Source organism: Myotis myotis, unplaced genomic scaffold (genome assembly GCF_014108235.1).
Source record: "Myotis myotis isolate mMyoMyo1 unplaced genomic scaffold, mMyoMyo1.p scaffold_m19_p_10, whole genome shotgun sequence".
NCBI classification, from domain to species: Eukaryota; Metazoa; Chordata; class Mammalia; order Chiroptera; family Vespertilionidae; genus Myotis; species Myotis myotis.
In genome coordinates, this window is record NW_023416314.1 from 15,845,104 (window position 1) to 15,858,860 (window position 13,757).

At 36.7% G+C, this 13,757-nt stretch overlaps 1 protein-coding gene across 1 annotated transcript; it reads left to right on the plus strand.

The window, feature by feature from the left end:
- The first annotated feature begins 3,463 nt into the window (after nt 1–3,463).
- On the plus strand, nt 3,464–13,083 carry MMP12 (matrix metallopeptidase 12). Its single transcript, XM_036324572.1, has 10 exons — nt 3,464–3,559; nt 4,900–5,147; nt 5,725–5,873; nt 6,183–6,308; nt 9,259–9,420; nt 9,946–10,069; nt 10,897–11,030; nt 11,400–11,559; nt 12,293–12,396; nt 12,983–13,083. Exons 1-10 carry the CDS (start codon nt 3,464–3,466, stop codon nt 13,081–13,083), a joined length of 1,404 nt encoding a protein of 467 aa, XP_036180465.1.
- Nucleotides 13,084–13,757: the final 674 nt, after the last annotated feature.

Consider the following 13,757-nt stretch of genomic DNA (forward strand, 5'->3'; position numbering starts at 1 on the left):
GAGTTGCACCAAGAAAGCATAAAAAATGTGGAGACAAAGAAACAGGACGCAGATGTCAGAAATGGAAGATATAGAGCTCAAAACTACACTTTTAAGGGCTTTCAATAATTTTCTAAAAACTGCCGATAAATGTAGTGAGATCCTCAAGAAATCTAATGAGACCCTCGATGTTCTGATAAAGAACCAACTAGAAATTAAGCATACACTGACTGAAATAAAGAATATTATACAAACTCCCAACAGCAGACCAGAGGAGTGCAAGAATCAAGTCAAAGGATTGAAATGTGAAGAAGCAAAAAACACCCAACCGGAAAAGCAAAATGAAAAAAGAATCCGAAAATACGAAGATAGTGTAAGGAGCCTCTGGGACAGCTTCAAGCGTACCAACATCAGAATTATAGGGGTGCCAGAAGATGAGAGAGAGCAAGATATTGAAAACCTATTTGAAGAAATAATGACAGAAAACTTCCCTCACCTGGTGAAAGAAATAGACTTACAGGTCCAAGAAACGCAGAGAACCCCAAACAAAAGGAATCCAAAGAGGACCACACCAAGACACATCATCATTAAAATGCCAAGACCAAAAGACAAAGAGAGAATCTTAAAAGCAGCAAGAGAAAGAAACTCAGTTACCTACAAGGGAATACCCATACGACTGTCAGCTGATTTCTCAACAGAAACTTTGTAGGCCAGAAGGGAGTGGCAAGAAATATTCAAAGTGATGAATACCAAGAACCTACAACCAAGATTACTTTATCCAGCAAAGCTATCATTCAGAATTGAAGGTCAGATAAAGAGCTTCACAGATAAGGAAAAGCTAAAGGAGTTCATCACCACCAAACCAGTATTATATGAAATGCTGAAAGGTATCCTTTAAGAAGAGGAAGAAGAAGAAAAAGGTAAAGATACATATTATGAACAACAAATATGCATCTATCAATAAGTGAATCTAAGAATCAAGTGAATAAATAATCTGATGAACAGAATGAACTGGTGATTATAATAGAATCAGGGACATAGAAAGGGAATGGACTGACTATTCTTGGGGGGGAAAGGGGTGTGGGAGATGCGGGAAGAGACTGGACAAAAATTGTGCACCTATGGATGAGGACAGTGGGTGGGGAGTGAGCGCAGAGGGTGGGGCGGGAACTGGGAGGAGGGGAGTTATGGGGGGAAAAAAGAGGAACAAATGTAATAATCTGAACAATAAAGATTTAATTAAAAAAATAAAATAAAATAAAAGTTAAAAAAAAAACAAAAAACAGATTCCTTCCTGCTCTGAATGAGACCAGTTCTTGTGTGCTTTCAGTGGGGTTTAGGAACACACCCTCTGTGTAGTAATTGCTCCCACAAAGGGCGTATACTACTGATATCCTTTAAGCCCTATTCTCCAACTAGAGTCATTCACACCTATTTATTGAGCACCTACTAAGTTCAAGGTAGTTTTAGGCACCAGGAATACAGTGGTGAACAACACATACGGGCCCTGCCCTAATGCAGCACCATCCTGATGGTGAAGAACCAGCCACTCCCATATTGTCTAATAAATCCCATTTTTCTGCTTTCCAGCCAAACAGCCATGTTCCTATTATGATTCATTTTTATTTTTGGTTAAACCTCACCCAAGGATCTATTTTTTCCATTGATTTTTTAGAGAAAGTGTAAGAGAATAAGAGGTAGAAAGAGAAAGAGACAGAGACAGTGACAGAGAGAGAGGGAGAGGGGGAGGGAGAGGGAGAGGGAGAGGGAGAGGGAGAGGAGAGGGAGAGGGAGAGGGAGAGGGAGAGGAGAGGGAGAGGGAGAGGGAGAGGGAGAGGGAGAGGAGAGGGAGAGGGAGAGAACGAAGCATCAATGTGAGAGAGACACATTGACTGGTGGCCTCCCACATGGGCCACAACTGGGTGAGTGATTGAACCTGCAACCCAGGTACTTACCCTTTGGGGTCCAGGCTGATGCTCTTACCACTGAGCAACACTGACCAGGACACCTCTTATGATTCTTGAGTTATACTCAGTATTTGAAAAGATCACCTTATAATTCTTCTACATGAACTTCCTTTTTATGAATCCTGCACTCACACCTGGTTGGAAACTTAAGATGCATGATGTTCTTTCAGGCCAAGGGATAGGGAATGAATATTAGTGAGCACCTGTAGTATGTGCTGGTATTTATAACACCTTGTCTCAATTAACCATCACAAAAGCATAAGGAAGCCAAGGTTATTATTCTAATTTTCAGATTAAATACTTGAAAGATTTTAGAAGTCAAATCCCAGAGCTTGAAAAAAAGCAGAGCTTGGAGGTGGATGCTAAATTCCTTCCTACTTAGGAAGTGACTCATTCTCCCTGACTCCAGCCTCAGGGAAATGCTGGTGAGCAGCCAGCATTTTCAGGACCTGGAAGATGGGTCAGAGCAATGACTGAACCATAGCACAGTATTTTGCTGCTCAACACCACCTCAGACTGTTCATATGGAATCAGGAGATAGTCCCACTGTTTGCACTTCAGCCTTCAGGGGGATGACTTCATTGCTAATTCTCAAAGTTTTCAGTCTTCAAACATTCTCTATTGACTGGGAGGCAGATTCTGTGTTAATGGGACAATTAAGTCACAGGGGAAGGCAGTTGAGCTGATAAGGAGGTAGAGAGGTTCTGGAGGCAAACTTTTTATCTCCCAAAGTTGAAGTATTGACTTTCATGCTGCCAACTCCAGATGATTTCCTCTAGGGAAATTTGCTTCTGGAACCTCTCTACTCAGCTACTCAGTTGGGAATGGGCCTCTGATTAGATGCCTGAAAATGTGAAGTTATAGAAACAGAATCTAAGTCTGTACAACACATAGAACAAACATCAAAGCATCATGATGTCATAAACTTTTCTTTAATAAACATGAAATCTCTACATCAAGGTTCTTCAGGGAGCTAGAGTAAGCATAGAGGGGATGCCTCTATTCTAGCAAAAAGCATTTTATTTATCTAACCCTTTACATTTAGTATTGTGTTGTTGTTGTTTTTTTAATAAAAGCTTACTTCATCTATAATGAACATAAAGAAGGTATTACAGTGAAAATTCAGGTACTAAACTCTCTAAAAATTTATTTTTTAGTTATTTCTATAGTTTGGTACTCAGAATTTTTTGTATAATGGCTTATTTTGCAAGATGGGTAGAAGAAGGAGCTCATTTCATTTGAAGAAATATAACCTCAAGTTGTCTGAGTGAGGGTTGATGTCATTGCTAATTGAACCATTGATGGGTTAGATACGAACTGACCCATTGTTGGTCCTAGAGTAAGGTCACACTCCTGTTTGTGGGTTTTTGAGATTTGTAGAAAGATGATATTAACTATGAGTCACTCAAAGGATTTCATCTTCATGTCTGGCCTAAAAGATATATAAAGAGACACATTTAAGGACTTGTACTAGAAAAGACAAGGTGACTTATGTTGTCATTCAGGAGAAGTTTAGAATGAAGTTTCTTCTCTTGATCCTGGTCCTGCAGGCCATTGCTCCTAGAGCTGTTTCTCAGATAAACTCTAAAGAAAAGAATGTGGCATTTGCTCAAGTAAGTATTAACCACTCCAGTATTTATCTAACCTGCTTTCTGTCTTTAAGATTTATTACATTGACCAGTTTTATATTGAAAAGTACTATTTAGAAAAAACTTCTCTAAGGAGCTATTTGATTTTAGCACTGAAGTTTTCTTTGCCAAAGAGGAATGTAATAAAGAGACACTGGTTTTGAAGGAGTGTTATAAAATTGGTGGTTGAATTTGTCCCTTTTACTAAAAAGCCTAGGCCAAGGATTTTTAGTTCAAAATAATTGGTGCTCTACTTCTGTTACAGTATTTTACATTAATCATTTAATGCTGGTAATAATCTCAGATTTGAATGTTTTGATTATTTTAACCACTTCAGTCGTCCATGATAATTCAAGAATACTATTTCATTAAATGTATTTTTATTTATTTCAGAGAAGAAAGGAGAGGGAGAGAGAGATTGAAACATCAATGATGAGAATCATTGATCGGCTGCCTCCTGCAAGACCCTACTGGGGATCTAGCCCATAACACAGGCATGTGCCTTTGACCGAAATAGAACCTGGGACTCTTCAGTCTTCAGGCTGATGCTCTATCCACTGAGCAAAACCAGCCAGGGCAAGAATATTCTTTACTGTCTCTATCTCAGATATTTCTTCCTGACCAGTTTTTAAAATATAATTTTGCAATTCATTTCTTCCCCTAACTACATGAGTTCAGATGATGTCCCCATTTCCTAAGACTGTTTTAACATTGAATTTGTCATGGTTGTCCATTTTGTTGAGCTTTGGATTTTTAGGCAAGAACATTTTATTCCAACTTAATTTATGGATCCTGATAATAAAGGTTTTTCTGCCCTAGCTGGTTTGGCTCAGTGGATAGAGCCTCAGCCTGTGGACTGAAGGGTCCCAGGTTCGATTCTGGTCAAGGGCACATGCCCAGGTTGTGGGCTCGATCCCCAGTAGGGGGCGGGCAGGAGGCAGCCAATCAATGATTCTCTCTCATCATTGATGTTTCCATTTCTCCCTCTCCCTTCCTCTCTGAAATCAATAAAAAAATATTTTTAAAAAATAAATAAAGGTTTTTCTGATTTACTGAATGCCATGATGTGTCAGATGCTGAAATAAGTTTTTAAAAGTAGAAACAAGTTTGAAGCAGTAGAGACATAGGATGTTTTTAGTGGGCTTCCAGGAATCAATCTTGCTAATAATTTATGACACGCATGACAGCACAAAAATTTTTTCTTATTATGATTAATTTTCTGATACCTGATTCAAACTTATCAGTGCACAGTTGATCCACATATGCAGAGCTCCAACAGAAAACTTTAGATATATAATAAGGTAATACTAAATGTATTTTTCCAGAGGTACTTGAAACGCTTTTATGGCTTCAACATGGGGGCAATTTCAGCGACAAAAATGAAAGTCAATGAGAACTTCATGGAGAATAAAATTCAGGAAATGCAACAGTTCTTGGGACTAAATGTGACAGGGCAACTGGACAAGTCCACTCTGGACATGATGCACAGACCTCGATGTGGATTGCCTGATGTTTATCGTTTCGACACAACGCAAGGGAGGCCAGTATGGGAGAAGTATCTCATTACCTACAGGTAACATCATAGCCGTGTATTTTTCTGCTTCCCCCCAGGTCTGACTTCTGGAATCCTGAAAATTTTAGATATGGCCCTACATTTGGTCATGACTAAGCAGCCTCCCTCAACTGTTAACACTATCCTTCTATTCAAGTTCATTATCTCCAGGAGCGAGGATTGTTCACTCAGGGATTGTTTGGCTTGCCAGTCCAGACCCGAGTAGGAAGCCTGCAAACAAAAGGAGAATGAAATTACAATAAATAAGACACAGGATAAGTTTTTCTCAAGTAGTCAAGATGAATAAATGCAGAAGTCTTGGAGCAGGGGCAAAAGGCATAAGCTTCTATGAATGTAAATTGTTCGTAAGGGTCACCTATAAATGACATATGAGAACAAATCAAGGTAGATTCCATTTAAGGAGGAAGTTGTCCAAGGATAAACATTTCTGTGTATCATAAGTATGCTTTTAAAAAAAATTGGTGCAATTTATTTATGAAAGAACTCATTCTCCAATGATACCAGCAGATATGAAGTATCATAATATAAAAAAATTAGCACATGGTTTCATATTTTTTTTTTTGTTTTGCTGATAAAGAATCAGTAATTACACTACTGACATGAAGAGTGAGGATGTTGACGATGCTATAGAGAAAGCTTTTCAAGTATGGAGTGATGTGACCCCTTTGAAATTCATCATGATCAATGCAGGAGAGGCTGACATTATGATAAGATTTACAGCTGCAGGTAGAGAACTTGGACTTATTTCATCTCTATCATTTGATATGACCTAGACTGTAGTGGTCGGCAAACTGCGGCTTGCGAGCCACATGCGGCTCTTTGGCCCCTTGAGTGTGGCTCTTCCACAAAATACCGACTTCTGCGCATGGGCCACGAAGCTTCAATCGCACTGTACGTGTGCGCCTGCACGTGGTATTTTGTGGAAGAGCCACACTCAAGGGGCCAAAATGTCGCATGTGGCTCGCGAGCCACAGTTTGCCGACCACTGACCTAGAGTATGCATAGAAAGACTAATCTTCTTTTCGTTTTCAAAAGATTATGGAGACTTTTACCGTTTTGATGGCAAAGATGGAGTTATAGCTCATGCTTTTAAACCTGGACCTGGTTTTGGAGGAGACATATATTTTGATGAGGCTGAACGCTGGACTATGAACCACAAAGGTAGGCAAACAAATAAACAAAACCACAAAAGAAAACCCTAACAAATTATAAATAGTGCCACCATTTTGGAAGAGGCTACATACTGAGAAAGGATTATAGAATGAGAAAACGTGATTATAGTTTTTGTAATAAATAAAATGTAACACTGTCTCAGTTTTACACTCTATAAATTGAGGACATTGAACTAGGTAATCTTAAAGATCAGTTCTAAAAATCTGAGGATGAGCTACTTCGTATAAACTCAGAAACCTCAGGAACTATAGGTATGTTATGTGATCGATTTTGACAGTGCAATCCATAAACTCACGCAAACATAGGTACTAATTCTAACAATGCTACCAATCCTAAAATGGTGTGGTTATCTTCCTGATCCATTATCTATACTCATAAAAGCATAATATGCTAATTAGACCGGAAGTCCTTCCAGACGAAGACGTGGCAGCAGGGGCTGAGGCAGAGATAGCCACAAGGACGGTGGTGGGGGCCAAGACTCTTGCATGAATTTCGTGCATCAGACCTCTAGTATGTTGATAATTTCTTAGATTCATAGTGACACAGAAAGGCAATGCTGTAGAGAATTTAGAGAACCTCATAGAGATACACCATGTTATATGGTCATGTAGTCTCTTGTGGTTCTAGGATAAAAATTTCAGAATGCCCAACTAGTCATTCAATGATAATTTGTATGTATTTACAGAGGAGCTGTAAGTCACCATTCCTATATAAAAGTGAAGATGTGAATAATTAACCTCCCTTATTTGGAGGAATCACTTTCCATTGGAAAGTTGGAGCCATCATATCAGAAGCCTACTTAATCTCTCTATTGGGAATCCTAGATTATGTGACTGAGTCATGTGGAAAGTAAATGGAGAGAAAGTCATGAAGAATTTGCTTTTCTCAGCATCCCCCTTTGTCTTACTGATACTGCAAATGTTAGATAGCAATAGTTTATAGACCAGAAAGACTATTTATTTTAGTCTGACACATGGTCTAAAGCTTATAGGATTCTTAAGTGATAAGAAGATTTTTACATTGTCAAAAGACAAATGATGTACGATTTGTTTTTAACTGAGCTACAAATTTTCAACTTAGACGTATTAAATTTGTCTAAATTTTATGAAAGAACATTTTGGTTTTATAATCATTTCATTTGGTGTGGGAGAATTGTGCCAGCTAGCTAGAATGTTTTGAAATTCTAAAGGACCTTGGAAAAATCACTTAATATAGTTTTTTTACAGTTAGAGGAAATTGAGACCAAGGGAAAGTTAGTGGCTAGCTTGTGAAAAGCTAGGGTCAGAACACGCATTTCCTAATTCTTACTTTAGTCCAATGTTAGTCCAATGAATTCTAACTGTCCATGTTGCCTTATTGTTAATTGGCTCAATTTCATATTTTTCAATAGCTAAATTATAAAAATTCTAACTTAAAGTGCTCATTCTCAACCTAATTTTTGACACTGTGAATTAGATGAACAATCAACTCAATGGTTACTTTCTATTCGAGTGTGAAGTGATGCCGCGGGGGTAATTTCAGCGACAAAAATGAAAGTCAATGAGAACTTTGGTTACACAGATAAAATGGACGAAGTCCTGCCCTGGAGGAACACTCAATGTAGGAAACAAACAAACAAACAAAGAACCCCACAAACAAAAATCCATTATTTTGAGATAAGAACCAGTTTATACAAAGTATTATATGAGTTGGGAATAAGATAAATTTAGGTTTAGGCCAAAATATCAAAGCCTTTGTTTACTCTTCCCTGTATTATGCAGAGCAGAGAGAATGACAGAATCTACACTTCTTTTTCATTATTTGAGAGAAATACAAGCATTTCCAAGTTTGTTGCTAAACCCCTTTGTTAGAGGGAATGTTCCTGGACACCTCCCAAAAGACAGTGTGTAGACTCTATGCTCATGCTTGAGTAGTGGAGAGTATTTCAAGGCCTTGCTCTGAGGCTAAGTGGACTTTGACCCTGGGCAAGTCAATTTGGAGCGGTCAGTTTTGCCATAAAACAGGAAGAAATAATGAGGGCATTAGACCAGAACACAGATAAAAACTAAGATTAAAGGGTTATTCAAATCTTCTTGAGAAGCTTCAGAGAAAGGACACACCTCTCTTTCTTACCTACAAAGGTGCATGCTCTAAGAGATACAGAAAAATATGAACAAGCATGACTATAACTTGTCAGTGTAAATATATCTCACTTGTAAGCACAGTCTCTGATTTTATTTAGAATCATGTATAGTAAAAAGGTGAGCTTTATTTAGAGCCAAGAAATTCAAATTTGAATCTTGGGTCAGCACTTAATTTGGTCAATTAATCTCGCTGATACTGTGCCTTCATCTGTAGATGGAGTGTGTGGTGGCTTCCTTTTAGTTGTATAAGGATTATACATAATGTGGTATATTTCTCAGTGACTCATAGTACCTGAAACTTCATATTGCCTTATATTTGGGTTTAGTAAAGAATGGTTATTAAGTACTTTTTTATATCCACTCAAGACTGACCAAGTGTAAAAGTAGGATGAAGTGATAATAACTTAGAGGCAGTGCAGTGAGAACTATTGAACACAGCTATGAGTTATTGTAGAGATTTTCACAACAGAATATATGTCATTTGTGTGATAGTGCAGTGATCCTTAACCAGAGGCAATTTTGCTCCCAAGAGGACATTAGACAATGTGTGGAGACAATTTGGTTATAAAAACTGAAGAGGGATTTGCTATTTATTTAATGGTAAGCCAGAGATTTCTAAAAAACAAAACAAAACAATTATCTGGGCTATAATATCAATAGTACCAAGACTGAAAAACCTTGTACAAGGAGGGGAACCAAGTAAAGGATTCCCAAACGTTTCCCTTCTCATTGTGTCAGATTTAAATTGTGTTATTGTCTTCTAGATGCCTGCAGATTTCACTGCTCTTTTCCTCTTCTGGTTGGTTTCCTCTTAGGCATCAACTTGTTCCTAGTTGCTGTTCATGAGCTTGGCCATGCCTTGGGTCTAGACCATTCCAGTGATCCACAGGCTGTAATGTACCCCATCTACAGTTATGTGGACCCCAACACATTTCACCTCTCTAATGATGATATACATGCCATTCAGTCTCTCTATGGTAAGTTGAATTTCTTTACCGTTTTGCCTTATAAAGATACTCACGCTTCTGAGTGGTTTCATGATACCTGTATTTGGCTAAAACTTTAACATCTGTATTCACTTTTGAATCCCATGGAAACCCTGTGAGGTAGGTAGCACAGATATTATGTTCATTTTTGCAGATGAGCACAAGAGATCTAGTATGTTAATGCCAGAACCAGAGGCAAAACCTAAGCCTTCTGGCCTTGAATCTGTTATTTCTATCTAACATACCATTGTCTATTGAAGAAGGTACACAGAGAAAAAAATATAATATAACTGGAACAAGAAAACCATAGTGAACAGATTTTTCCTCCTCCGTAATGTTGCAACCACATGGGGAAGAACTTTTTTGTCTGCTTCCTGTAAATGTTATAGAGAGCATAAATTGCTTTTTATGCATTTTTCATCAAGAAAATGGAATGTTTTTTAAAAAGAATGATATTCCTTTGATGAACTAAAAATTAGATTTTTTTTTCTAATGCTTCTTGAAACGTATTTTCAGGAGGTCCAGAAAACTTCCAACTCTCATCAAATCCTAACAGTACAGAACCGGCTTACTGTGATCCCAATTTTCATTTTGATGCTGCCACTAGAGTGGGAAATGGAATCTTCTACTTTAAAGACAGGTAGGATTATTTTTATACCTGACCAAATTTAAAGGTTTTTCTCCTAAGGTGTGCTTTGTTGTTGTTTTTATTGTAGAATAATAGAAAATGATGGAAAATTAAGTAGATGAAAATAGTAAGTAGGGACTTGGACTTGATTCTGTAGGCAGTAGAGAGATCTTGAAGATTTTGAAGCAAGAAAGTGGTATGATTATATTTATATCTTAACTAGAAAACTGGTGTGTAAATAATGGATTTACAATTGGAATCTGGGTTGGGGAAGTATAAGACAGGAAACAGAGAAGCCAGACTATTTTAATCATAGATAAAAAATAGTGTCTAGTAGAACTAAAGCTGTGACAGAGTACTTATTTAAAGGATTTGATTCTTGATTATAGAGAAGGGAAGTCCAGGATGACTTATGGTTCGTGTCTTACAACACAGACTGAAACAGATATTAGAGGTGTGGAGGAAGTATAGAAGATTAGTATTTGGAAGGGAGAAAAAATATTTTTCACTTTTGAGATTCAAACACTTAGATACTTGAGATTAAGTGACTTCTTTTAGATTATAAAGCTAGTGAATGGATTGTGGGACCAGACTAAATAATGATCCTTTGATTCCAATATCCAGGGTATAACAGTTTGTCTGTTAATACCATTGCTATTATTAAAGAACTGATTTAACATTTTTTTCCTTGTGGTGCTCCTACACAGACATCCATGGAATAGAATGTGAAGATCATGAAAAGAAACATTAAACTGTTTCACAGGTCCTTTCCACTCACATTTCATGGTTCTTGAGTCCACAACAATTTTTTAACATGTATTTAATGTTTTACATGTCAGTTTCTTCTGGATGCAGATTCCTGGGAATCCAAATGCCAGTATTGGTTTAATTTCTTTCTTATGGCCAAACTTCACATCTGGTATTCAAGCTGCTTATGACACTGGAACTGGACAACATGTTTTTCTTTTTAAAGGTAATTCCAATGTTTGGTTTTGCTATTGAGTCTACTTCAAGGAAGAGAATAAATTAAGGAAATACTACAACTTTTTATAAATATAGATTTTTTAAAAAACCACTCCAAATTGTATTAACTGTACACTGAACTATAACCTAACATAAATTAAATAGATGATATATAAAAATTTCAAGAAAAGTTTATAAAATATAGATTGTAATACTTATGGGGGGAAAGGAAATACAGAACCATAGAAAATGGGCTATGTTTAAGAACAAGGAACAATACACTTTGGAAGAATGGGGGAAGAATGATGTTCACAGTGCGTCAACATATATTTCTATTACTCTTTATGATTCCAATGTGCCCTTTTCTTTGTATTCACAGATGATAAGTACTGGTTAATCAGTAATTTAAGACCACAGCCAAATTACCCCAGAAGCATCCATTCTTTGGGCTTTCCTGAGTCTGTAAAAAGCATTGATGCAGCCATTTATAACCCACTTCTTCGTAAGACCTACTTCTTTGTAGATCAAGTGTATTGGAGGTGAGCTTTAATGATTACTAATTTGACCTCTAAGATAGTGAAACAAGCAGGGAATGGGATTTTCTAGAAGAATAGTTTTACATACAAATTCCCAAAGATTTTTTTATCTTCCAGGGAGATAAATCAACAGAATATAGAGCTAGAATATTCATTGTCTATCTAGTTCTTTTCTCTGGACTTTTAGATTCTGAATTTTGAAATAACACATAGTGTATTTGAAAGGAATACTTTACATTAAATGTCATGGTATCAATCATAGTGGAAACACATTGGGAAATAGTGGTGGAGATATATGGGACCTAGTCTTTACAGTCAGGTAGGAGGGTGTACGGAGTTTCAGATTCCTTTCCAGAATCACTGGACCCATGAAGACAAAACGAGGAAACCATTCTCTGAATGACAGCTGATCCTGCAATGTCTTCACTAACAGGAAATTAGACAACCAGGCTCTATAAAAAGGGACTGAGCACTGCGAAAGCATTGTGGAGGAGGGAGGAGAGTGTTTGACTGGTAGTCAAGAAGACTGGGGTTAGAGTCCCATAGGGACATAGAATAAATCAGTGAGCTGTTTACCATAGGTCCTGGGTTTTCCCATCAGTGCAGCTCAACTCTTTTTAGTAAGTACCTTTCAGGACAGAAGTAGGTGGGTTTTGTTGTTCATGTCATGAAGTGTCAAGTTTTTGTCATGAAGTCTATTTATGCTGAAGTTTCTGCTGTTTGTTTTTTTGCTCAGGTTTGATGAGAGGAAGCAACGCATGGACCCTGGTTATCCCAAATTGACTATTGACCACTTCCAAGGAATTGGGCCTACAATTGATGCAGCCTTCTATTATAACAGTAAGTAGACTAGGAAGCTATGAAGATACTTGAAATCTTTTTTTAAAACACAGAGCCTTTCATACTTTTTTATACTTTGCATTCTTTACCTTCCTTTCATCTCCTTTCACTCTTCATGGGCTCTCAAGGCCTGGGGCTGATGGTGGGATGAGAGAGCTTGAGTTTGTATTCGTGAATGTCTTTAAGCAAAATCAACCTAAGCGATTGTTGACTAGGCCAAGATATTTTGTATTTTTCTTAACCCTCCCCATGAGCTTTGTACTTCTTCCATCAAGGCTTCGGTGTGTGTACCTGGGCCCAATCTCCTCTCTCCCACTCTGAGTTCTCCACGTGGAGTGTAAAACATTTGCATGTTAAAAGTCAGCCTTTAAAACAAAACAACCTTCTCAATAAAATTAAAGAGAATATTTAATGGTGAAATGACTGACAGTAGGCAGATATCTGAGGGCCAAGGGATCCAAACTTTATATATTTGAATCAGACCTTATTTAATGTAGATAATCTAAAAAATAAATGATAATCTATGTTATCTTTTCAAAGAAATACAAGCAGAGAATTAAACTATTCAATTTGTTTTCATTTTTAGAACACTACTATTTTTACCAAGGAGCTGTCATATTTGAATATAATACCCCAACCAACCGTGTCATCAGAGTACTGAATCGGAACGCTACCCTTAATTGTTAGGAATTATATAATTACTGCTGTTTGCCAATTTACTCTAGTTTAATAGGTATTTTTTCATACTTGTTATGTGCCTAGTGTACCATTAAATAGTGACATATATCATAAAATAAGGTAAAATCTATAGGCCATAGACAAATAATCATATAGATAAGTTATTATACAAAATATATAAGATTCTTTTTAATTTTAAAAATTCTCATTGTCAATTTTTACTTAACTCTGCTATTAAGTTTGAAAATAAACACCTTCAAAGGCCAAGAGAATATGTTGGTCATTAACATCCTTAAATTGAGAAATTATCATTATTTCTCTGGATTAATAAATTTAGAGAAAATATTAGTTTCTTTGACCATTAAATGTTTCAGTAAGGGTACCATTTTAATTGTAATAAGAACAGAATATATCTAGAACTTTAAAAATGACAATGATGTAGTTAAGATATATAAGTAAGTTATATAATTATGGTGATGATATACTTTTATTTGGTTGACAGTGTTGACTTTTCTACTATTTTATATAAAGTATATGTACTTCTAATGTTCAAATAAAAACTTTAAAACAAAATATTTGGATTTTAAGAATTTTTCTTGAAAACTGGAATGTGTATATTGAAAATAATTCTGGACCTGTTCCTAAATAAAACAAGTCTCTATATGATTATACCAAGGGGTGAA

Excerpts from the sequence above, each read along its gene's own strand:
- MMP12 (XM_036324572.1), top strand. The coding sequence starts at position 3,464 with ATGAAGTTTCTTCTCTTGATCCTGGTCCTGCAGGCCATTGCTCCTAGA. Across the intron at positions 5,148-5,724 it reads AAGTATCTCATTACCTACAG|AATCAGTAATTACACTACTG; the intron begins GTAACATCATAG and ends TTGCTGATAAAG. Across the intron at positions 12,397-12,982 it reads TGCAGCCTTCTATTATAACA|AACACTACTATTTTTACCAA; the intron begins GTAAGTAGACTA and ends TTTCATTTTTAG.